This window comes from Piliocolobus tephrosceles, chromosome 1, assembly GCF_002776525.5.
Source record: "Piliocolobus tephrosceles isolate RC106 chromosome 1, ASM277652v3, whole genome shotgun sequence".
Classification (NCBI taxonomy): domain Eukaryota; kingdom Metazoa; phylum Chordata; class Mammalia; order Primates; family Cercopithecidae; genus Piliocolobus; species Piliocolobus tephrosceles.
Window position 1 is genome coordinate 131,104,650 of NC_045434.1, and position 27,159 is coordinate 131,131,808.

At 35.1% G+C, this 27,159-nt stretch overlaps 1 protein-coding gene across 17 annotated transcripts in view; it reads left to right on the plus strand.

Moving 5' to 3' along the window:
- Positions 1 to 26,826, plus strand: part of ZNF644 (zinc finger protein 644) — a 102,764-nt gene extending 75,938 nt beyond the window's left edge. For 10 of the 17 annotated variants that reach the window (XM_023194706.1, XM_023194707.1, XM_023194699.1 and 7 more), the window contains 5 exons: positions 728 to 3,765; positions 3,949 to 4,554; positions 6,504 to 6,626; positions 23,421 to 23,523; positions 24,596 to 26,826. In XM_023194706.1, coding sequence (XP_023050474.1) covers positions 728 to 3,765; positions 3,949 to 4,554; positions 6,504 to 6,626; positions 23,421 to 23,523; positions 24,596 to 24,788 — 4,063 coding nt within the window. In that variant the 3' untranslated portion in view covers positions 24,789 to 26,826. The remainder of the gene's footprint in view (positions 1 to 727; positions 3,766 to 3,948; positions 4,555 to 6,503; positions 6,627 to 23,420; positions 23,524 to 24,595) is intronic. The other 7 variants (XM_023194713.1, XM_023194717.1, XM_023194715.1 and 4 more) reach the window with 2 other exon arrangements.
- Positions 26,827 to 27,159: the final 333 nt, after the last annotated feature.

A 27,159-nucleotide genomic window follows, 5' to 3' on the forward strand; every position in this document is an offset into this window, starting at 1 on the left:
ATTAATTTTAACATTAGTGAAGTTGAAATTCACTTTACTAAAATTTAGTTAACTTTAGTAAAGTTAAAATTATAGTTAAGGTTAATTTGAATAAGGAATGAACGAAACTATGAATAAAGCATTTTAACAATTGAAGTACTGTTTCATACATAAAACATTGATGTTGATAGCAAATATGTTCATTCAAATAAAGTTTTTTACTGAATGGCGTTTTGTTACCTTCCTTCAGGAATGAACTTAGAAATGACAAATCTTTTTTTCTCTGCAGTATTTGATAATTTATATTATTCTCTCGAATAGAGTGACTGCCTCTGATAAACCTACTCAAGTGAAAGAATTTTCTTTGTATTAGCAATCTCTACATGAGGTTTAAAATTTTTTCAGTCTGTAGCATATTTACATTGTTTTTGTGTCTGTGTGTATATGTGTATCTGTGTGTATGCTGCTTTTCCCTAGTATGTTTGTGTATGTTGCTTTTCTCTAGCCATTTTGTATATATGACATATTGGATTGTTGTTGTTGCTTAGCATGAAGAACAATATTAACCTTTGAGGTGCTTTTTAAATATTTCAATATGTTTGTGTTCTTTCATTCTTGGAAAATTATTAGAATGTAATATAAAGAGTAGAAAATTAAACTAATAAAAATATGTACTTTCAACTCTCCATACATTCTAATAGTATTTTTTCTTTCATGCAAATCTAAATTTTTTTTTTCCATTTTCTAGACTAAATGTGTTAAATGGGCTTGCCAACAATATGGATGATTTGAAGATAAACACCGATATTACTGGTGCTAAAGAAGAACTCCTAGATGACAACAATTTTATCTCAGACAAGGAGAGCGGAGTTCATAAACCAAAAGATTGTCAAACATCATTTCAGAAAAATAATACATTGACTCTGCCTGAAGAACTGTCAAAGGACAAATCTGAAAACGCCTTAAGCGGAGGCCAGTCTAGTCTATTTATACATGCTGGTGCTCCTACTGTTTCTAGTGAAAACTTTATCTTGCCTAAAGGAGCTGCTGTTAATGGACCAGTTTCACACTCCTCCTTAACTAAGACTTCCAGTATGAATAAAGGCAGTGTTTCATTAACCACTGGACAGCCTGTGGATCAGCCAACAACAGAATCTTGTTCAGCTTTGAAGGTAGCAGCTGATCTTCAGCTGTCTACACCACAGAAAGCAAGTCAGCACCAAGTTTTATTTTTGTTATCAGATGTAGCACATGCTAAGAATCCCACCCATTCCAATAAAAAACTACCTACCTCTGCTTCAGTTGGTTGTGACATTCAGAATTCAGTAGGGAGTAATATAAAGTCAGATGGCACTTTAATAAATCAAGTAGAGGTGGGTGAGGATGGTGAGGATTTATTGGTAAAAGATGATTGTGTCAATACAGTAACAGGAATTTCCTCAGGTGCAGATGGATTTAGGTCAGAAAATGATACAAACTGGGATCCCCAAAAAGAGTTCATTCAGTTTCTTATGACTAATGAGGAAACAGTAGACAAAGCTCCACCTCATTCTAAAGTAGGTCTAGAAAAAAAAAGAAAGCGAAAAATGGATGTAAGCAAGATAACTCGTTATACTGAGGATTGCTTTAGTGATTCTAATTGTGTACCCAATAAATCAAAAATGCAAGGAGTAGACTTTCTAGAACAAAATGAAGAGCTACAAGCAGTAGACCCACAGAAATATGCGTTATCAAAAGTGAAGCCTGAATCGAATGATGAAGACTTAGAATCTGTGGATGCCTTCCAACATCTAATTTATAACCCAGATAAGTGTGGAGAAGAGAGTTCGCCTGTTCATACTAGCACTTTTCTTTCAAATACCTTAAAAAAGAAATGTGAAGAGAGTGATTCTGAGTCACCTGCTACTTTCAGTACCGAAGAGCCATCATTCTACCCCTGTACAAAGTGCAATGTGAATTTTAGGGAGAAGAAGCACCTCCACAGGCATATGATGTATCATTTAGATGGGAATAGTCACTTTCGCCATCTTAATGTCCCAAGGCCATATGCTTGTAGAGAATGTGGACGGACATTTCGAGATCGCAATTCACTTCTAAAACATATGATTATTCACCAGGAGAGAAGACAGAAGTTGATGGAGGAAATTCGTGAATTGAAAGAACTTCAGGATGAAGGAAGAAGCGCACGATTACAGTGTCCTCAGTGTGTGTTTGGTACCAATTGCCCTAAAACATTTGTGCAACATGCTAAAACCCATGAAAAAGATAAAAGGTACTACTGCTGTGAAGAGTGTAACTTCATGGCAGTGACAGAAAATGAATTAGAATGCCATCGAGGCATTGCACATGGGGCAGTGGTAAAATGCCCATTGGTCACTTCTGATATAGCCCAGAGAAAAACACAAAAAAAGACTTTCATGAAAGACTCTGTAGTAGGATCGTCCAAAAAATCAGCTACCTACGTATGTAAGATGTGTCCTTTTACTACTTCAGCCAAAAGCGTTTTAAAAAAGCACATGGAGTACTTGCATTCATCATCATGTGTTGATTCATTTGGTAGTCCTCTTGGACTTGATAAAAGAAAAAATGACATCCTTGAAGAACCTGTAGATAGTGATAGCACTAAACCATTAACTAAACAACAGTCAACCACGTTTCCAAAGAACTCTGCTTTAAAACAAGATGTGAAGCGAACATTTGGATCAACCTCACAATCAAGTAGTTTTTCAAAAATCCATAAGCGGCCACACAGAGTACAGAAAGCTCGGAAAAGCATTGCCCAATCAGGTGTAAACACTTGCAATCAAAACAGCTCTCCTCATAAGAATGTTACAATTAAAAGCAGCATTGACCAAAAACCTAAGTATTTTCATCAAACAGCAAAAGAAAAGTCTAATGCCAAGGCAAATAGCAACTATTTGTATAGACACAAATATGAAAACTATAGGATGATCAAAAAATCAGGTGAATCATATCCTGTGCATTTCAAAAAAGAAGAAGCTAGTTCATTAAATTCTTTACACCTGTTTTCATCATCAGGCAATTCTCACAACAGTTTTATTTCAGACCCCCATAAGCCTGACACCAAAAGACCTGAAAGCTTCAAAGATCACAGACGTGTAGCTGTGAAGAGAGTAGTTAAGGAATCTAAGAAGGAAAGTTCTGTTGGAGGGGAAGACTTGGATAGCTATCCAGATTTTTTGCATAAAATGACTGTTGTCGTTTTGCAAAAACTTAATTCTGCTGAAAAGAAAGATAGTTATGAAACAGAAGATGAAAGTTCCTGGGATAATGTTGAGTTAGGAGACTACACTACACAGGCCGTAGAAGATGAAACCTATAGTGATATTAATCAAGAACATGTAAATTTATTCCCTTTATTTAAGAGCAAAGTGGAAGGTCAGGACCCTGGAGAAAATGCTACTCTTAGTTATGACCAAAATGATGGCTTTTATTTTGAATACTATGAAGATGCTGGAAGTAACAACTTTTTGCATGAGATACATGATCCTCAGCATTTAGAAACTGCAGATGCATCATTGTCAAAGCATAGTTCTGTTTTTCATTGGACTGATTTGTCTCTTGAGAAGAAATCGTGTCCTTACTGCCCAGCAACATTTGAAACAGGTGTTGGGTTATCAAATCATGTCCGGGGGCATCTTCACAGAGCGGGATTAAGCTATGAAGCCCGTCATGTTGTATCACCAGAACAAATAGCCACAAGTGACAAAATGCAGCATTTCAAAAGAACTGGCACAGGAACACCTGTTAAACGAGTTAGAAAAGGTAAGTTCTCCATGGGAAAAATTGGGGCTAATAGGTCTGTGTTCTAATTCTGAGGATGTAAAAGTTTTGTTTGAATTTGGTCTCCATTAGAATCATATAATTTTATGTTTCAGAATTAACTCATTTTAGGGTGGTCAGTTTATATAAGAAAGTCTGATATTACTCTTAAAATTTTTTTTTTAGCTATAGAGAAGTCTGAAACCACTTCTGAACACACTTGTCAACTCTGTGGTGGTTGGTTTGATACTAAAATTGGATTATCAAATCATGTTAGAGGCCACTTGAAAAGACTTGGAAAGACCAAATGGGATGCTCACAAATCTCCAATCTGTGTTCTGAATGAGATGATGCAAAATGAAGAAAAATATGAAAAAATCTTAAAGGCATTGAACAGTCGTCGTATTATTCCCAGACCATTTGTAGCTCAAAAACTTGCATCAAATGATGACTTTATATCTCAAAATGTTATACCTCTTGAAGCATACCGTAATGGCCTAAAGACTGAAGCTCTGTCAGTGTCTGCATCAGAAGAAGAAGGGCTGAATTTCTTAAATGAATATGATGAAACAAAACCAGAACTACACAGTGGAAAAAAGAATCAGTCTCTTACACTCATAGAACTTCTTAAAAATAAAAGGATGGGAGAAGAAAGGAATTCTGCTATTTCTCCGCAAAAGATCCATAATCAGACAGCAAGAAAGAGATTCGTTCAGAAATGTGTTATTCCATTAAATGAGGATAGTCCGTTGATGTATCAGCCACAAAAAATGGACTTGACTATGCACTCAGGTAAGAGGACATTTATGACTATCCTATACACAATTTAAATGCAGTTCAATTATGCCTTCTTTAATGGAATCTATGTGGAAAATACTTTCTCACAGTCTTCTTGTTTAAGCTGCCTTTTTTTTTTTACAGAGCACAGATTGGTTATTCTACTGTCATTTCTGTGTAACTCATCAATTGATGCTCATTAGCACTGAGTTCTCTGTGCCTCTTTTCTTGGTCTGAATGTAAGGTGAGAACAAAAGCAGAAGAAAACCACACTCACACAAAAAAAAAACAACAAACAAAAAGCTGATCTGTGAAAATAAAACTTGCTGTGGCTGGAGGATGGTTGTGGATGATGTTCAAAAGCATAGCATTATTGAAAAGGCATACCTCTGTCATATTTTTGCGAATTCTCCAAGGTGATCATGTTTTCAAGATTTAGCTGTTGGGTTTTCCACTGCATAGGTAAAACAAAAAAGACTCTTAAAGCTGAATGGTTTGGTGTCTTTGTGATTAACCCAAGGAAACATCTCCCTCTCCAATTCCTCATTGTATTGCGGGATAGTTTGGTTTTGGAGAACAGGTGTGAACATAAAACATATTTGTTTGGGGTTTTAGGTTTTAAGATAGTGCTGTAATGGAACAGAACAGATGATATAGCTTAGTGCTTGTGCACCAATAGTTTTTCCTTTTGAAAGGAATATTTTGTATGTATTGGCAAATAATGTGGCAGATAAAGTAGCCAAACTTTATTCAGTATTGGCAAGTCTGGTTTATACTTTTAGACTAGAAAAATTTTAAGTGTCTTTTCTAGATTTCTTTTTGAAGGTTAATAATGTTGAAGGTTTATGTAAATGGTCTCATGATTAGAGCTGTAAGTTGAATGTGTCGGAGGTAATAGTTAATGGATTAATAACGAGTAACATTACTGTAAAGTAATGTTGTTTATTTGCTTTGGGGCAGACATTGCAATAACCCAAATAGTTGTAATGCAATTTTGATTTAAGGAAAGATGACTTTGTGTTGTAAGTGGTCTGGAAAACGATTTATCTTGTATGAGCTTCTGTTTAATATGGCTTTTTCTTTCTGATAAAGAGTCTCTGAAAGTCAATAGCTTTCAATATTTTTTCAGAAGGATAAAATGCAAGCAAGATGTGTTAGCTGTGTTGACCAAGGGGTAGTATACTTCAGAGATGGAAAACATATTTGTGGCTATCACAGTAATGCTGAAGACACCGATTGAAATGTGTTGGGGGATTGAGGATTGTCTGAGAAGTTAGGAGTTTCTTATTGTTTGAACATGTTTTTTCTGTGATGACTAAGATGTTAGCTTGTTGATCATTTATTTAGCACAAAGATTTTAGCAAAAAACTTTAAATCATTGACTTTCATTATTGATTGCGCATTCAGAGTAATGAACATAAAATACCCTGAATAAAATGTTGTGTCTAACAGCTGTTCAGTGGTGTGTTTTACTACCTTTTCTCCCAGCCTTCATCAGAAAGCCTAATTTAGTATTGAGACTTTTACGGTTTTGTGGGTAAAACACTTTAATTACCACTTTGTCAACTAGACTTTTTAATTCTTTTTATTGGTAATGTTGTAAGCTTTGAAACTTCTTAGCAGAACCGTGGTGTTCAAATCACAGGATTGTATTTTAGTAGGTTTAAGAAATAATCTGCGTAACACAGAAATCTGCAAGAAAGTGATAATAGGTATTATATCCAGAGGAGCTCAAAGGTTCAAGTCACTCCTCTTCTACCTTTCCAAAGAGCATGAGTTGGCTCTAAATACTAACTACAAACTAATAACAGTTAACTTAATTTCCCCTCCTTATTTTAAGTTAACCTATTTCATTGAACGTTTTGAAAACCATCTTTATTGTGGTGCTTTTCTACACTCTTTAAGCTAAGAAAATTTCACTTTTTGAAGTGAGAACTGGATTATAGTTTTCTTTTGAATGATAGGTATGCCTGTGAAGCTTAGAACATGTGTGCATTGCAATACGACGTTTACAAGTGCTGTTAGCCTGTCCAACCACTTACGCGCTTATGCACGAAAGAAGAGTGCTGGACTTTTGACTGGTACAGGTATGTTTGAACAGATATCACAGCAAGTCTGTTTGATACAATACACTTTTTTTTCCCCACCAGACTGGTGTTAATTTAGATCATATTTATAGCTTTCTTTGGTAAGCTGCAGTTGAGCCTGAATACACATTAAATTTCAGCAGCTTGTAAACTGTTAGATATAATTCTAAGCAAGTTAATCTTTTTCTTTTGGCTCTTATTGACTTAATTTGGGGAAAAAAAAATTAACCCAAGAGGTGTGGAACTTTTGAGTCTACCTTAATCCCATTTCTTTTTTAGAATACTATTTTTGATTTTTAAATTTATTTTAGATTCCAGTAAAACACCTCTCTTTATAGTTCTAGTCAGGCACAGTGGTGTGCCCCTACAGTCCCAGCTACTCATGAGGCTGGCAGGAGGATCACTTGAGCTCAAGAGTTAGAGGCTATAATGTGCAATGATTGTGCCTGTGAATAGTCACTGCACTCCAGCCTCGGCAACATAGCATAAAAATATGAGGGGAAATCCTTTTAGCAAAGGAAATTATAGGGATATTTCAAAATGTAGACTTGATTAGTAAACTAGGCAAACTAATGAATTTTCATTAGTCTATAGATTAGATCTTTGAAGGGGTGAGCCTTAATAATGACTTGTGTTGAGAAGTGAATAGATTTTTCTTTTAATACTTCTTAAATATATTAAGGATTAATAAATTTAGCTATACACATAAGTGTTAACATGCACATTTCTGTGTTATTTTTGGTTGGTTAGCCCAACCTTGCAGATACCTCTTAATACTGCTCATCTGTGAAAATTTGATTAGCTTACTTCTATGTAATACACTTCTTATGACCTACAAAATGCTTTGCACTTTCATTTGTAGTCTTTTAAGCTACCCTGCTTCAGCAAATCTCATTTCCCTCACATCTTAAAATATACCCTCTTTTTGACATAGATCTACATAAATTCTTTTGCCTAAAATTCTTTCCAATCTTTTTATTTCTCTTGCTCTTTTTTAGATCACTCCCTCCTGCTTTCTTCTAGTTGTTTGCCCAGCTTTTTTGTTCTTCCTCGTGTCCTATAACTTACATCCAATATGTTCTTGCTTTCAAAAAACCACTTATATTTATACTAGTGTCTTCTGCTTCTTTGCATTCTTCCTTAACTTGATATACAAATGACCAGGGATGAATGTTGACAGTTTATATTAAAAAGAGAGGAGCGGGGTGAGTTTCAGTCTACTGGATTAGGCCTCCTACTCTGAGATTATAATTTTTATATACCTTTATCACCTTTATCAGGCTTGGCAAGTGATTGTAGACATTAGAGGTGGGGAACAATGAAAATAAGAGACTGTACAAGTGGGAAATCATTAGTTACCATACTTGCTAACCTTTATTGAACATTTACTATGTGTCAGGCACTATGCCATGCAATTTACATGCATAACATTTAATCTTCACAACAACCATACAAGTTGTAGGTACTGGAATTCTCTTGCATTTTATAGGAAACTAGGACTTAGAGAACTTAATTTGCTCAAACTTACACAGTTAATAAGTAGCAAGGTTGTAATTCAGATCAGGGTTATCTTACCTAATCTTTGTTTTTAATCACTGTTTTCTACCTTATACAGGCGGCCTATTTTTGAATTTCTTATTTTTAAAATAAGAAATTGAAATAAAAATAAGCAATTGAAAATTCTAAAATGAAGGTGGGTGGGTTTGTTTATTTATTTATTTATTTAGAGATGGAGTCTCGCTCTGTCACCCAGGCTGGAGTGCAGTGGCGCGATCTTGGCTCACTGCAACCTCCACCTCCCTGGTTCAAGCAATTCCCCTGCCTCAGCCTCCCTAGTAGCTGGGATTACAGGTTCATGCCATCATGCCCGGCTAATTTTTTTGTATTTTTAGTAGAGATGGGGTTTCACTATGTTGGACAGGCTGGTCTCAAACTCCTGACCTCAGGCAGTCTGCCAGCCTCAGCCTCCCAAAGTGCTGGGATTATAGGCGTGAGCCACCGTACCCGGCCTGAAGGTGGGTTTAAAATGGGGAGTACTCTGGTGAAGATTGAATACATAAGAGTCTAATTAAAAAGAGCAGAGATACAAGAAGTGCTTAGGCCTAGATTAGACTTTGGAGGACTTCATGTTCCATTCTGATTATTCAAGCAGATTATGCAGATATCCAATAAGGCAAGATATCGCCAGTCCAGATTTTATTAGTCCATTAAAAAAATGCTTTTACTTCATCTGAAAATTCTGCAAAATACAGGATTAATTACCTATAAATAACTGGTAGTAAATTTCCATTTACCAAGAATGCATTTATGAAGATTATCTAAAAAAATCTTCATTGTCAGAGAGAAAAGTAATGTAGGATGACTGAGAATATATTTAGGTCCTGAAGAATAAAAGAGGGTGTTATTTTAAAAATACGATTAAGTACTAGCCAAAATATTAGAAGTAGTAGGAAATAGCGTGTGTTTGGCAGTCCTAGGCAAAGAAAAGGAAAATGAGAAACTGAAGAAAGCCTAGGGTCATATTTTCCACACCCAGTAGCCACTTTTGACAAACTTTAAAAACTAATGCTTCTTTTTCTTGGAAATTCTGAAACATTTTTCCCTCATTAAAATCTTTATCGGTAGAGCTATACAGATGTCTTTGCTGCTTATTCATGCCAACTAAAAAGTTTTTATCAAGCTTTATTAACTTTTTTATTTTCCAAATAGAGAATTCTGTATTATATTTGCAAACTCCACATACCTATTATTCCCCGTATCAGTATCACTATTATAAAGCAGTCGTCCTAATAACCTATGGCCCTAGGAGGTTCCACTCGGTTATTATAAGTGATTCATTAATTCATATGAGTAACAGGCATCATTTTTCAAGAATACATGATCTTTTAATGAATAAAATGCAAATTCATTTTTATAAAATCTTACCTTAGTATATCACAAAATTGGAACAATGTAAAGGGAAAATAGGTAGGAATAAAGCCTTCCTAACCATGTCCAGTATGTGTATTTCTAGTTTAAGCAGTCTTAATTCATGTGGATTTTAAGTTGTGTGGCACTCTTGAATACAAAGCTTAGATACCCCCAGACTAAATGGTAAAGGCCTGCTTTTGATTACCTGTAATAGAATAAACTTTCAAGCCTTCTTAGAAGCCACCAGCTCCTGGTCTCTTCTGTGGGAACTGGTGACCTTTTGAGGGAAGAAAAATATATCTTCTAACTTATAATCTCTTCAAATATCCTGAATACGCTGAAAAGGATACCCCTCTTCTTCCCAAAATACCTGTTTACTGGTGACTTAAATACTTCTAATGTGATGGTTCTCAGTCTTTATTGGGGTCACCAACGTCTTTGAGAATTTCATGAAAGCTATGGGCCCCATCCCAGAAACATGCACTTACTCACTCTCAGATAAAAAATTTTCTGTGTATAGCCTTTGCATATCTCCTGAAGGCTATCATCAATTTGTCTGGTGGCAAATTGAGAAAGGAGAAATGCCAGAATAAAAGGAAAGTAGAAACAGAACTAGGAATCAGAAGCCCTAAGAAGTTCTTTTTTGTTTTTTTTATAAGAGCAGAAGATGCTTAAAATGTAAGAATTGCATAATAACAAAACTAATTCTGGGATCATAAATATAAATTAAAATACATCTTCCCTAATATTTATAAAAGGAACCGATGGAGGAAATAGGAAAGGTTTACAATTGAAGATTTGGAAGAGGTAGGCAGACTTAGGACAGTTAAATTGTCATAAAAGAATAATTTCACAGATCAAAGTTTTGCCCAGAACTGTCTCAGTTTATCTTCTGTTGGGTAGGTTCAAATAATAATTTTTATGTGTCTTTACTTGTAGATAATTTATGAAGCTGCTTTACTTCCTTTCCCCGATCACTCTTTATCAAAATAGACTAGAATCAAAGGGTTTATTTTATATCCTATATCATAAATTTAAGGCAGACTTCTTACCCAAGAGTTTATTCCAGTTATTTATAGAATGCAGTAATGGTAGGTTTTTTTTTTTTTGAGATTTTGTTCTCTTTAATGTTTTACATGCTCATACAGATTATTTCTGGTTAATTTTCTAAACAGTTTAATAACACTATATAGTTTTCATTAAATATTGAAATTTTATAATGTAGCTTATATTAATTACTTCTGGACTTTTTATTTTACTGATTAGCTTTTTTGTGCCTAATGTTTTAATTAAATGATGTATTTTTATGCTGGCAATATTAAGAACATAGTTCTATTAAGTTATTAATGGAGTGACTGTACATACTGGTTTGCCTTGTCACACCTAAGTACTAGTGCCTCTTTTACTCTCATAAGTGTGCTGGATTGAATGATAAATTAATCATCCTGGTTATTAAAATTGCTAAAGCATTTAAAATTAAGGTAAAGCATATTCTATCAACCTAATCTGCAATCAGGAAATAAAATATATTTTGAGGTCAAAATAAGAGTGAATTTCAACAGGTAGGGAAAGGGAAATACAGTCAGAGTAGAGAGAATGTTGTTAAAGGAAGTAGATCTGTCAGATGAATGCCACAATGCTTCTCTGTGGTAGATAGCATGTTTATCTTCCTTTGAAAAGAAGAAACAATGATGGTAGTATTCAGCTTTTTAATGGGACTTTATTTTATATCTTGGCCATGTATACAAACTTGTATTAATACAAACACACAATTCCTTGTTCACTCACCTAAATGTACTTCAATATTTTCTTTTTTAGTATATTCTTTGTTGTGAAAAATTAATGCTGGTCATGAGCCAGTAAATTGATTTGCTACCCACTAAGAAGTCGCTATCATAGATGGAAGTCACTGTCCTAACTGCCTCTTTCTCTTAGGGGTTGGTACTGACTAGAACTAATGGTAGTAGTATCTTAGAAGTCATAACTCTTCTGTGGCAACAGGTGAATTTTCTATACTCATTTTATCCAAATTTTTCTCTGTAGATCACTTTCATAAATCAAATGCTAACCTCTGGGACTTAAAGTAATTGGAGATTTCTAGTTACTCATTTAAAATTAATGCAAGAAAAATATTTTTATATTTGGGAGGGGCTTCATTTCATTATCTTCAGAACACTTTTGTGTGTGTGTGTGTGTGTGTGTGTGAGACGGAGTTTCACCCTCATTGCCCAGGCTGGAGTGCAATGGTGTGATCTTGGCTCACTGCAACCTCTGCCTCCCAGATTCAAGTGATTCTCCTGCCTCAGCCTCATGAGTAGCTGGGATTACAGGCATACGCCACCATGCCTGGCTAATTTTGTATTTTTAGTAGAGACGGGGTTTCTCCATGTTCGTCAGGCAGATCTCGAACTCCTGACCTCAGGTGATCCGCCCACCTGGGCCTCCCAAAGTGCTGAGATTACAGGCATGAGCCACTGTGCCCAGCCCATAACACTTTCTTGATACATTTTGGAAGTAAAGCCCAGTTGTTGCTATTCTGCAACAAATGACTTATCCATCATAATTATTTGACTTTTCTGATGAGGTCAATGCCACTAGTGCAATATATTAACATTTTTAAAAAGTCAGTGTTTTATTTTTTATACCATCTACTTTTAAGTGTAATCGTAGTAGGTTTCTTTTGTCTGCTTTCAGCTTTAGTGATATAATTGGCCACACAGGACTGTAACAAGTACTAATGAACATGTAGTACAGTGTCAGGTGCTGAATGGGTTTGTAAGCCACTAGAAAAGTCATTTTTATCTTGTGGAAAGTGCTGTGGGAGCACTTTCTGATGTGACAGAAAAAGTAGTATTGTGAAAGCTTTGCAATGTGCATTAAATTACTTGATCATTCATGAGTGTCGCTGTAGTGTCTTTTAAAAATAATACGTATGTTTCTCGTCACTTTTTAAATGCAAGAGAACTACAAAACTAGCAGTCACACAAAATTTTATTCATTCAACAAAAGTTTGAGTTCTTGTACCAAGACTGTGCTCATCGCTGAGCCAGTAAAGATACTGCACTCGAGCTTCATAAACATAATCATAACCCAGTGGGAAAAGATCAAGTATGCTGTTACAGAAAGGTTTACATGGTTTCAGCCACACCCTTAACTTGAAGGATGCAGTAGAGTTTTAGGAAGACAAGATGAAGTGTAGAACATTTCAGGCAGAGAAGAACATAGTGTGGACACAAGGTATGAAATTTGGACTTCAGGTGTCAGAAGTGAAACTTGGAGTTCAAGTGTGAGAAGATTTGGTTACAGATGTTTGGGAAAATTGTAGTGCCAGAAAGGTGGGGTTGGTGCTTTGAATGCTTGGTAAAAAAAAAAAAAAAAAAAATTAGGAAGTCATTAAAGGATGTTTTAAAAATAAGGGGGCCGGGTGTGGTGGCTCACACTTGTAATCCCAACACTTTGGGAGGCTGAACACTTTGGGAGGCTGAGGCAGGCAGGTCACCTGAGGTCAGGAGTCTGAGACCATCTTGGCCAACATGGTGAAACCCCATCTCTACTAAAAAAAAAAATACAAAAAATTAGCTGGACGTGGTGGTACGCACCTGTAATCCCAGCTATTCAGGAGGCTAAGGCAGGAGGATTGCGTGAACCACGTAGCCGGAGGTTGCAGTGAGCCAAGATTGTGCCATTGCACTCCAGCCTGGGCAACAAGAGCAAAACTCCTCAAAACAAAACAAAACAAAGCCCAGTGTGGTGGTGTATGCCTGAGTAGCCTCAGCTACTCAGGAGACTGAGGCAGGAGAATTGCTTGAACCTGGGGGGTAGAGGTTGCAGTGAGCCAAGATTGCGCCACTGCACTCCAGCCTGGGCGACAGAGTGAGACTCTGTCTCATAAATAAATATAAAAGAAAAATAGGCCGGGCACAGTGGCTCACACCTGTAATCCCAACACTTTGGGAGACCGAGGTGGGCGGATCACCTGAGGTCAGGAGTTTGAGACCAGCTTGGCCAACATGGTGAAACTCCATCTCTACTAAAAAATACAAAAAAGTGGCCAGGCGTGGTGGGTAGGCGCCTATAATCCCAGCTACTCAGGAGGCTGAGGCAGGAGAATCGCTTAAACGCGAGAGGCAGAGGTTGCAGTGAGCTGAGATCATGCCATTGCACTCCAGCCTGGGTGACAGAGCAAGACTCCATCTCCAAAGAAGGAAGGAAGGAAGGCAGGAGGGAAGGAAGGGAGGGAGGGAGGGAGGGCAGGGAGAGAAAGAGAGAGAGAGAGAGAGAGAAGAAAAGAGAAAGGCATGGTCAGACTTTTATTTTAAAAAGCTATTCATGAGACAATGAAAAGATGGGTCTTTATATTTCTTAGCTATAACTTATTTCTATAGTACTGTTCTTCATTAAGAGCGTATATGTGTATACATTTATCTGCACAGTAATATATCATTTATAAATGATTAGCAAGGTAGTGAATTATCTGAGTTGAGTAAATTCTCTAGGTGACTGAAGACTAGTCCTTCAACTGTTAATAACTTGATTTTTTCCTAACCAATTTGGTGGTTATTGCTCCAAAATGTTGTTCTTATTTTTGCCTTGAGTAGCTTGGATATAATTTAATCCAGTATTTTGGGTAACCCTCTACTAATTGTTTTATTATTCAAGCAAGAATTAAGCTATTTCCCCAGCATACTAAAAAATGATTGGCTGATTTTTTCACTAATTCAACATGTATTTTTTTCACCTCCAACTGTGCTAAGTATGCAGAGATACAATGGATCTTACAATACAGTAGAAGTACATATATGCATAACTGCAGTACAAGACAAATTGATGCCATTGGAGAAGTATGCGTGAAATACTGTGGAATTTCAGAGAAAGAGGAAGGCACTTTCAGCTAGACTAGGATCTCCCAAGGCTTTTGGAATTAGCATTTGAATGGACCCTAATGTATAGCTAACTGAAATGGAAATGGGGGTCAGGCGTGGGGAAGAGAAATGCCTGAAGGAAGGAGCAAGGTGGGACAATATGGGAAGTTTATTGGAAATACTAGGAAGTAGGAGGTAAGGGGGAATTGAGTTGGATTGGTAAAGTGAGTCAGAAAGATGACATAAAATGCTAGTCTAAGATGTTGGAATTAACTTTGTAGTGGGGAACTATTTGAATACAGATTTTGTATAATGCATTTGAAATTGCTTTTTAAATAAAGGATTTGGCGGAGAGGAGGAAAAATAGCAGGGTAGATGATTTTAAGAGTCCTGTACCAGGTCAGTGACATTAAGAATGTAAAGGAGGGGTAATAGATGTATGGGTAATATTACGGAAATAAAATAAGCAGGATATGGTAGATTAGAGATAAGAGATGGCTCAGTATTTAAAATCTGAGCGGGAGGAGGACGGTTATACCAGTACGGTTAATCAATCTGCTACCATGCTGTCTGGTAGAAGGGCAGGCTTCATTACTTCTCTTGTCATTTACTAGCAACACTTCATCATCCAGCTATCCACTATAACAAAGTGTCATCTTAAAAGCTGGAGATCTCCAATTTTGGAAAAGAGAGCTTTATTTCTTAGAAAGCTTGAAGCCTACAGGCTTGGAAGTGTATCCTGAGACAGAGACCAAAAGCAAGCCCTTCAAAGGAGGAAGGGTGAGACAGGAAGTTATGCTGAATGGGTTGGCTAAGTATGCATATTCAACAGGTTATATAGGAGGAGTTATGAATATTCATGAAGGGGTGCACACATGCTTAGTGTGCAGACTCCATGTTACATACATTTCATGTTCACTTTGAGGTGAAGACTTAACATTTAATCATAGGAAAATTAGGGTTTACATGTCAAAAGGTGAAACAGAGTTCATAGGCACCGTATGTGCAGCCTCCATGGACCAGCTAGAACCAGTTGGTGATCTCTATCAGGAATGCTGGTCAGTTCAAAACCACAAAAACAGGGGAGTCCAGCTTCTGAGTTAGACGACTGGTTGATATCCGTGGTGGAGCAAGTCTTTTGAAAGGGTTGGTTTCTTTTTAACTCTTAGGAAAGAAAGTTTAATGGTGGTTAGTGAGGGAGGAGACCTAATGAGACATGCTTCACCTCCTGTCCCATCATGGCTGGGAACTCAATTTTTAAGGTTTCTCTGGGGTCACCTTGGCAAGGAGGAGGGTATCCATTCAGTCTGCTGTAGAACTTAGAATTTGTTTTTATTTCTCAAAAGTAAATAACCACACTTGTTGAACAGTAAGTTTGTTTTTAGGCGAATATAGCCTAAGAGTTACACCATTGTAGCATAAAATACTTAAATTTTACGAAGCTTGTTTTTTGCTGCTCATTGATTCCAAAAGGAGGGTGATCTATTCTGACTGACATCTTGTTTTTCATGCAAGTCTTATCTAGTTTCCTAGCATTACTATTGGGTTTATTATTTACCAAGTTTCTGGGTTTTGCTTTTTTTTTTTTTTTAATATATGTTTGGGCATTTTAAATGTATCTAATTCTATCCTCAGTTATAATATTTGTGTTTGCTATGATTTTTTTTCTGTAAGCCTTAAATAATGAGATTCAGAAAATATCATTAGGTATAGAGTTTATTCAAGTCCAAAACTTGAGGATGGCCACCTGGGAGCATAGGTTCAAGTTGCCCTGGATATACACTGTGATTAGCAGCAGTTACAAGTGGGTTTTTAAGGAAAAAAGTGGTTTCTATGTTTATTTACCAAGAATTTACGTTAAGATAATGCAAGCTATCAATTGGCTATACATTGTTCTTTGTATCACAGATTTCAGGAACATAAAAATAATGGGTGAGGCATCAGGTCAGGAACATAATGAATGCCTAATTTAAACAATTGCCCCCCCCAATGGGGGGGCATAAGAGTCATGTGACTAAAGTCCCCTACTCCAGTCTTTCTGGGCCTGGTAAATCTTGCATACTGTACATAGCTGACTGCTCTGAGCTGTTTTCCTTCTCTCAATTCTAACTTGAATTTCTTGAATGCTATTTGTAATCTGGATTAAGATAGAAGTAACCCTTATAATAACAAGGCATGTGGTTGGCCAGAGCTAAATTTTAGTGTAAAGTTTTATTGACTTTATGGAAATAATAAAATAACACCCAGACTTTCTCTGTTGGAGGTTAGGGCAAAAGGATGGCTTATTGGTAGGTAGTTCCTCACTTATTGCAGAAGTAGAAAAAAGTAGAAAAGTAGAATTTACTCTTTTTTTTTTGGTATGCCTTGGGTTTGAAGAATGAAGTTAATTTTTGTTATCCAAGGTTTATGTTTTTAATTGTAGCTTAGCTGGGAGTTGGCTAACACAGAAAATACCTGATCAATACCATGTTTGGTTGTAGTTTGAATTTTGGCTGGAATGTGTAAAGCTCTTAAGAACTTTTTAAAAAGCCAAATCAGATCCATTGCAACCATGGATTTGTGACATTTAGATTTACTAATATATTGTTATGAGTCCCATCTAATTTAAGTTAAATTTGATTATATCAAGGATAATATAAAGGAAATTTTAAAGTTAGGTGGTTTTCTTAGCTAATTTTATGATCAAGAACAATTTAATTGTTACTACATCTGAAATGATATATCAGAAATACAGATTTTAGAGGGCAGGGACTGTGATTATTCTGTTTGTAATTCTAAACAAAAGTGACTTAAAGCAGATTGTCATTATGTACTTTAATGTTTATTCTTATTTCAGATGTGTCTTAGAAAAGTGGTTGATGTTGATAGCTAATGCCTATTTTGCTTAATAAAACAGCATACAAGTCCAACTTACTTGAAAATAAAATTTTAAATGTTATTTTCTTACCTGTTACCACAAAGAAGTAATATGTTTGCTATCCTATCAACTCTTAACTGACCAGTAAGCCACTTGTAGTTGTGATATTGTTAGCTTTTTTAGCTTTAGGCAAGCTGGTAAAACTAGCCTGCTTCTAATTTCTGTTTATAAAAATGTGTGAAGTATCATATTTATGTCTAGCTTTTCCCCTTACATAGAGAATACTTGCTCAAAATATTCTTTAGTAATCATCCCCTCTACTTTGAAGTAGTGGGGGCTTCTACAAATTGTACTTTTTCTTTAACTGAATCTATTCAAGTTTAAATATAAAAGACTACTTGCATTTCCTTTAACTCTTCCTCTGAACTATAAGGCTGTTGACTATCCTTAATATAATTTCCTACTTTGTAGGACAAACTCAAGCAACCAGTCCTTGTGGACTAACAATTTGTTAAACCACAAACCTAATTCTTAAAGCAAAGGAAATCTGCTTTCCACGTATTTTGCATTTCATCTTCTTCCAGGTAAATTATTAAAACATGCAGGATCTAGTTAACTTTGCCACTGATTGCTGTGTGATTGAGTTACTTATCTTTTTTTCAGTCATTGGGAGTGGAAACTCTAAAAATTAATGAAAGTTATTTAGGGTACTAAAAAATTATTTAATTTTAGAGTGAAAATATCAAGGGAAAATGATGATGAAAATAAATACTTTTGAGGTTACTAAATGTGTATCTTTATACTTCATTACTGATTGTAAGGGAAACATTGCTGTTTTTAACTTTAAACTTATATACTCATCTTCGGAATAATGAAGTGGTATAGCTAGAGGCAAAGAACTGATGATGTAGGTAGGAGTAGGGGAGTCCTTTTCAATTTTCATACTGTGTAGAGATTGGGGATTTAACAATTTTTCTCTTAATAGCTTTTTTTTTTTTTTTTTGGTATGGGCCAAGAGATTGAGGGGTGGAACTGAATGCAGCCTTTCTCATTTATGATAGTAGATACTCAGGTCCCAGGACTGCTATTTGCAGAGTCCAATGCAAAATGAGTATGTGGTAGACCTCGTTCAAAAATTAATAATTTCAAGGCTGCAATCCTAGAGCATTAAACCGAGTGTGGGGCTCTCCCTATGTGACTGCACAAGTTGGACACCCATGAAGCTGATCTCCTAGGCACTTTGTACAGAAAGAAAGATAAACGCTGAATAAAGGAAACTTTGACTTCTCAGCCATTGGCTTTCTCTACTCCATTTCTGTTTTACACAAGCTAGCGTGTTTTTGTTTGTTTGTTTTAAAAAGGCCCTGATTCTTTTTCAGTTGAGGCCAAAGGAAAGAAAATGGTATTTGCAGTCTTTTTATATGCTTGGGGCTTATGAACCTTGAAGGATTAGTGACAGTTATAATTGAATTTATTACTAACACAGGAACAGAAAACCAGTACTGAATGTTCTCACTAATAAGTGGGAGCTAAACAAGAAGAACACATGGACACACAGAAGGGAGCAACAGACTGGGGCCTACCTTGAGGGTGGAGGGTAGGAGGAGGGAGATAATTTAAAAAACTACCTATCAGGTACTATGCTTATTGCCTGGGCAATGAAATAGTCTGTCCACCAACTCCTGTGACAATTTACCTATATAACAAACCTGCACATGTACCCCTGAAGTTAAAGGTTAAAAAAAAGAATTGAGTTTATTTTTCTATCTTACACTTGTGTACCCTTTGGCATGTGTGCATCCTCTTCCCGCCTCACCACTGCCACCACGACCTCCAACACCAACTTTTTAATACTGGTGGAATGATGGTTTACCTGTTTGTGTCATGTTTATTCCTACTGCAGTTCTGAGTGAGGTCATAGCTAATATTGTCCACCAAACTTATACAGTCCAACCGCTTAGAGAAGAAATTTTCTTCCCTCTTGTGCCTATGTCTTTGGGTATAGATAACCCAGTTGTTTCACTTTGTCCTAGAGATACCAGCAACAAATTAGAAAAGAAACGGATTAAACATGCTTTTAAGTAATTGGGCAGGTGAGAATGATTACAAGTAAAAATACTTTGGTGGTGAATGTTAATTTAGTTATGGTATGCTTTATCAAAGAAGTTCCAGATGTTTTTATGAACTTTCATTCTCTTGGGTCATTTATATTGTGAAGGAAAAAGAAAGTGAAACTCGTGGAAGCAATTATTGCATAAAATGGACAGAAAGGTGGAAAGAGCAAAAGATTTTAATAATGTCAAAGTCAAAACTAAATTCTTAATCTTCTTTGGGTAAAACTAAATATTGGCTCAGAAAACAGACGAATTTTTATGTGTTGTGTTATCTATTTATTTGCTTTGCACCAATCTGGTTTAGTGCTTTGGCATGTTGTTGTCGTCATGATCATTGGTCGTCGTATTCATAGCATAGCAGTGTGGTGTTCCTTTTGAGGACTCATGAGTTTATCGTATTTCTCTTTCATATTTGTATTTGACCAAGACACGTATCTTACTGGAAGATATATTCTTTTTTGTTTGTTTGTTTGCATTTTACCTCACAGCTCAATTTATTCTCTGTATAAGTAAAATATTCTCAGTAGCAATTTAGATCTTTCATAAATCAGGTAACTTGAAAGATTTTTGACAGTCTTTTGGTTGAAATTGATCACTTAAACAGTTTGCCCACTGATTAGTAATCTCAGGAGGGTTTGGATGACTGGATTTGTTTCTTTCTAAAGAAGAGCTTATACTTGAGAAGAAAATTAACACTTTCTAAAAATAAACTTTTAATATATTTAAATTATAGAAACAATGTTAGATTTAAAATACTTTGTAAAGAGAAAAGTGTGTGGGGGTTTTTTGTTTTTAAGTTCCTCGGAGTTTTTTGGTCACTAACAAGTGCAAATAAAATCCTATTACAAAAAAGGCTTTGTGTAACAAAGTTATCTATTTGGCAGATTATTCATATAAACAACTCTGTTAAAGCTTTGGCTGTTTATCACAGATATTGATGAGCTGCATTATACTAAAACTGAATGTGTTAGTGATCTGTATTTAATGTTGTAGTGGCTCCTGGTACAGTCCAGAACAAAACTACTTTTCCCTCTAGATACAATAAAATCTCTTAAGTGAGAAAATTGGTATAACAGACATTTTTGTACCTCATCCTTTTCATTTATTGAAATTTTCTGTGTAAATCGTCTTTTTATGTAGAGGATCCTATATAGATGTCCCCTTTTTGTGCAGTTTTAATATGTTAAATATTCAATTTTAAACAGATTTTCCCAAAGGTATGGGCAGTATCGCAGGAGTGAGTTTGGATATTGGCATTAGAAAAAACTATTGTAAAGTATGTTCATGTTTCACCTACTGAAAAATATAACATTTCAGAAGATAATCTAGAATTGATGAAGATATTAAAACACTAAGACATTTAGATTTCAATTTCCAAAGATCCCAGATTTTTAATATTTTAACTTTATGGATAAGTTTCTAGGCATTCTCAGTGCATGAGATTCTGTAACCTTAACTTTGGAGCCCTGGGTTCTAGAGATCAGTCATATGCTGACTGAGTTGTCCTGCTTTCCAAGGTCATAATACCTTCAAATACTCATTGCTACAAAAATGATGGCATTCTTATTTCAAGTTTAGATCTGATCATTCATAACACAGCCTAAACTTAAGAATTTCCACAGTCCATAAAGCATCAAAAGCCATAAAATAATTCTTTTTTTCCCTAAAGGAAAACCAAAAATATTTCTGTATTTCAGAATAAACATACCCAGTTCCATTTTAAAAATATTACAACATGTAAATTTAAATGCTTTATAACTGATAAAGTGTTCTTCTGCATATTTCCCTACCATCCTCTGCCCTTCTTCCTCAATTTGCTTAACACCCCTAACATTAACATTCTGTGAACAAATTTTTAAGGGTTGTTATAATGTATTCTATTTGTATCCTACAGTAATTTATTTGCATTTTAAAAGGAGTTTGAATACAGTGTGGCAATTTTGACAACCAGCAAGCTCATCAAAGTAAGATTATACCTGTAATCTTATGAGATACCAAATGCCAGCTCTATTCTGCCTAACACAGACAAGGATCCATCTTTACAGATGGAAAGAATAGCTGACATCTAGTAGCAGTTACTCTTTGAGTTACCTCTACTCTTATTTCCAGTATATGAATTACTCATAACCCACTTAAATTCAGATTGCTCACCAAAGCGATTAGGAAAAAGGTTTTTCCTACTGGTTACAAAGCATATCGTATTTCACTCTTGTAGTTGTTGTGAATAACCTAGTTTCTGTACATAAGCTGGACTGGTCAGTGATTTATATCTAGGATAATGAAGTATGTGCGACTGCAGCAACATATTTAAACAAATGATGCACAGTGTTGTACAGGAATATTACCTGTATCAAATAGGAGTAAAACATTTTCATTCTTAGGCTGTCTAAATATCAATGGTTAAATTACTGGGTTTTGCTTTATTTTTACTACAGAAGTATTTGAGTTCCTACTACATGCCAGGCTCTTGACTGAGATAACTAATAAGATCCTTATAAGATTTTTCTATTCCAGAGTTTGGTTGTTTAGTTTTGAATTACCCATTCTTTAATACCTAACTTGACTTCTAGTAGTTCTTTACTTATTAGACTCTTCTTCTAAGGATAAACAGAAAAAGACTATGTGTCCTAGATTTTACTTTTGAATAGACAGGTGACAGGAAGCTGACACCAGTGACTTCAATTTAGGTTTCTTGTGGTTTTGAATTTTCTATATGACATTTCTGTTAGCATTGCCATTTGACTAAGGAACTATGTTTACTGGTTTTGTAATAGTAGCATCTATTCTTTTGGAATCTGGACTTTGAACAATTCATTTCACAGAGTCATTGAATAGCCAGTTCCTTCTCTTACTTAGAATTTTTCCAGGGAATTTTTCACATGACAGGATAATGGAAGAAAAGCCATTTGGGTAACTCTTCTGTTACATTTGTATCCCTTACCCCTTGGATCCCTACAGATAAATTCTTACCTTCTCTTCCTGCTAATTGACCAGCAGCACCCTGGATTGCTATCATCCTTTGTCCAAAGAAATGGTGTAGCTGTATTCAAAGACCTATAAAATGTTATGTGCTATCTATTTCTACCTATAAAAAAACCTTTTTTTTTTTTTCTTTTTAAAATCAGGTTGTTTTAGAATAAATAAAGGAAAAGTCAGGTAATGGAAAAATTTCAAGAACAGTTCACATACAATTTTGGTCTATTTTAATATAATTTTTTTTACCTTTTCAAATCACATTTTAAAATAAGCTATTGGAGAAAATGTAAAATGAAAAATATGTAAAGAATAGTTAGCATAAAACATGAGATCCAGTTGTAAACTTACATGAGATAATATGGATTTATATTTATTTTCTAGTAAAATAAAACATATGATTGCATAATTGATTATTGTATATGGAATACAAGTTAAGTTCAAAAATGAAAGTTGAGCTTTTTTTATCCTTTCAAATGTAGGGCCACCATACGATTTTAAGAGCTATTTTTTATTATGGAATTAATGGTGAGTCACTATGAAAATTGATTTTTTCATGAGCTTTAAATTACATTGTCCATATTCCCTTACTAAGTTTTCCAAGTATATAAGACCTACTTAATGGAGCAGTAATCAAATGCAAACTTAATTTAATGATCTCAAATAAAAGGTTCTATTTTTCGGGAAATAAGTAAGATTTAACCAGATGTTAAAATTATGTATGATTATAAGAGTAAACATGGCCATTGTTGTAATAATTGACCAGTTTAGTAGTTTCAAATTATTTAGTTACATTTTCTCAGTTCTAGTTTGGCGTGGTAAAACATTTTTTGAAAAGGCAGTACAAGAAGAATACAGATAGTATTCTTCAGTACAGATAATACTGCTGTACAGTACAGATAATATTACTGCTATTACAGAATCAGCAAGTTGAATGCATGCTTCAGGGAAAAGGGAAATGAATGCAGACTTTTTCTAACTGATTTAGATGGTCTGTCTGACCTCTCTAGAAAAATATGTGTGTGTGTATATTTTGAAATATATAAGAAATGTTAAGTCTTTCTCTTCCTCTTTTTAGCCTTAGATTGTAAGCAAAAGAAATCAAGGTCAAGATCTGGAAGCAAGAAGAAAATGCTAACATTACCTCACGGTGCTGACGAGGTTTACATTCTCCGATGCAGGTATATGCCTCTATTGCCAAATCTGAACAGTTTCTTCATACTTTGCTTTGAAACATATTAGCTATTTCATTTGGGATCTTTAATTTGTGGTAGAAGGTGCATTCTCAACAATCAAGTTATAAATGAACTTTTGGAGATAGGCTTAAAATCTTAATTCAGCTAACAATATCCTGTACTTCAACAACTAATGAATCAAGTTTTTTACATTAGCTAATAGTAATTTAAATCTATTATACTGTGACTTATTTAAGTAGCTTGGCCAGGTGTGGTGGCTCATGCCTGTAATTCCAGCACTTTGGGTGGCCAAGATGGGTGGATCACTTGAGACCAGGAGTTCAAGACCAGCCTGGCCAACATGATGAAAACTCATGTCTACTAAAAATACGATAATTAGCCAGGCGTTGTGGTGGGTGCCTGTAATCCCAGCCACTCAGGAGGCTGAGGCAGGAGAATCGCTTGAGCCCAGGAGGCGGAGGTTGCAGTGGGCTGAGATTGTGCCACTGCACCCCAGCCTGAGCAAAAGAGCAAGACTCTGTCTCAGAAAAAGTAAAAAAGAATAAAAAAGTAGCTTTCCTTGTGTTTATCTGGTCTGTATGGTTTAACTTTGTTTGGTTTGATGTTTTGCTGTCTTGAGTTCTCGCTTATTGGGAACACATTTTTCTCTCCCCTCATAGTTACGCCTTCTTCTGTACTCACACTCACAACACACATGAACAAACACAGACACAATGCAATTTAAGGAATGCTAAATTGGGGAAGGGTCTTTTCTAAAGAATGACATATTTTGAAGTAATAGTTGTTTCAAGTGAATTAAGATGTGCAGATGTTAATTTTAACCTAATGATAATGCTCCCACCTATACAAAGATTACTGGAGTTTATTATAGCTGTTAATAAACATACGAATTGGGAGTTTTGATGTTTTATTAAATCATTTGACTTTATTTAGAAACTTTATCAAGTGTTGTCTTTAAAATACAGTAAAGTTTATTCCTTATGTTTTAGGATTTTATGTGAATTGGTTTTAAAGAAGGAGAATTGGTCATGTTAAGAGAACTGTTATCTTTCTGTAGGTTTTGTGGCCTAGTCTTTCGAGGACCCTTGTCTGTTCAGGAAGACTGGATTAAGCACTTACAACGACATATTGTAAACGCTAATCTTCCACGGACTGGAGCTGGCATGGTGGAAGTCACGTCACTACTTAAAAAGCCTGCCTCCATTACAGAAACTTCATTTTCTCTACTAATGGCCGAAGCAGCTTCATAGAACCAGGAAACCTTTTGAATAGCCAGTTTGAATTGGATGTAAATTTGAAATTCTTTTTTTTTTTTTTAAGCCACATTAAATTATCTGTTTATAAATACTAAAGCAGGAAAATGGGGGAAAGTGAATTACAATGACATCAGAGCAAATCGAATACTTAACACAGTAAGTAGTCTATATATTTTATATAGGGTGGAAGATGTGTTTTTAAGGTTTATGAAGTTTTATTGGTTAACTGTGTTCACTCAATAAAAAAGCAGTACATGTAAGCAGCCATTAATAAACTGTTGCACATGGATACTTACAGACAGACTTATTGGACAATTATGTTTTTTGCAGTGTTACCAGAATCAAGGCTCTGTTTATTCCCCACAAGACTTGCATAGAAAAATAAGATATTATATTTTGTTTGTATGTATTTAGTGTTTTGTATAATACCAAGAACCGCTGACTAAATTTACTTAAATTAGGGCATTAAATATCATGTACTTCATAGTTTGAGACTGTTCACTCAAATAGGGCAGAGTACTATTCTATCTAGATGTGTAAGTGTTTTTTTTAAAATCACATGGAACGGTTTTTTTTATACTAAAAAGTGGAGGGAGATTTGTTTAAACAAGTATTTCTAAAAGAAATATGTACATAGTTCTGGAAATTATTTGTGGTAAGGAAATATTCTTTACTCCAGTTGCATTTCTCAGACAATAAAGTGGTGCATCCATGCTACCTCCTACTTTGTCAACAAAGATACTATTTACCCTTTACATTTTTGTATCATAATAGATTTTAAAAATCTAATGTTCTTTATTGCAAGACATTCTTTTGTTAACAGGTTTCTTTTTAATGTTTTACCTAAAATTGGACATGCTTACAGGACAAGTTTGCCTCTTACTTTATTTAACATTGTAGAAATGTAATTAATAAACAATGCTCACTACACAGTTTAGAATAGACGTTCTCATTTATATTATCTTCCAAATTTGATCAGTTAGCAAAACTTAACACACCAATTAAAATATTTCTACATATGATGAGAATGTTTACAATTTAAATTTTAGAACTTGTTTTGGATGTGATTATATGTACGAAAATTGTGTAACACTATGCTCATGCTAAGAACCGACATAACAGAATTACTGAAATAAATGTGCTGTGAGGAATGGAAAATATGGTGCAGGTGTCTTGGTCATGATAAATTGTGATTCTTTTTAAAATTTTTTTCCAAAAACAAATTAGTTCTTTTAATCTGAAATCAGATTCCTTTATAAACAACAAGTTTTTGTATGCAAGCACCATTTTATTTCATGTAGTATGGCCAATACTATAGTTGAACCAAGGATATGCATTGATTCTTTGCTTCGTATGTAAATAAAGTTAAAAACAGTTAAAATAAGGAGTATTTTGGTAGAGTATATACATACCTCACTGCCAGTGAAATTGCTTTCCTATGGTATATCTCCTTACCAGAAAAATCTCTAAATAAAAAAAGGTTTAAAGAAAATTAAAATGTGAAACATTTCTTATTTTTATCATTGGTGGAAATAGTTCACTTCAGGTTGTGTTTCATTGGATTTAAATTTTTATACTTACCAGGTTACTTGGTTCACAGAGTATAGTTTTTTTCTGGAATCACCTCATTGGTCGATAAAATGTATGTGAGAAAGATCATTTTTCCCCCTTTCATGATTAATCAAACCTCTAAAGGTAGAACCATCTTACATGCAAAATTAGAAGGTTGGACTAGATGGATCATTCCCAAACAAGGATCTCCTGATCCTTAGGTTAATAGACAAGGGAAAAGTACTTGTAAGTTATTTTCAATTTTGCAAAAGACCCGATAAAAACTATGTATTTTTCTATAGTGACAAAACTAAAACATCACATTTCTTTACTTTTGACTGAAAATATATCAAGTCTGTATATATTGGTTATCTCTTACTGAACAAGTTTCATTGATAGCTATATAAAGTCTTTGAACATATATTTTTAAATTGGAAGGCATACTACATAGCAAGTGGAATCCAGAAGTAAAAAAAAAAAAATTCATAGCAGGATTCTTGTGGGAAGGCTAGTAATCACTAGAGCCACTTTCCACTCTAATTCTTTTTTTTTAAGACAGGGTTTTACTCTGCCACCCAGGCTGGAGTGCAATGGTATGACCATGTCTCACTGCAGACTCAACCTCTCAGGACTCAAGTGATCCTCCCACTTCAGCCTCCCTAGTAGCTGAAATTAAAAGCACACGTCATCACTCTCGGCTAGTTTTTGTATTTTTTGTAGAGACAGAGTTTTGCTATGTTGCCCAGACTGTGCTTGAATTCCTGGGCTCAAGAGATCCTTCCGCCTCAGCCTCCCACAGTGTTGAGATAACAGG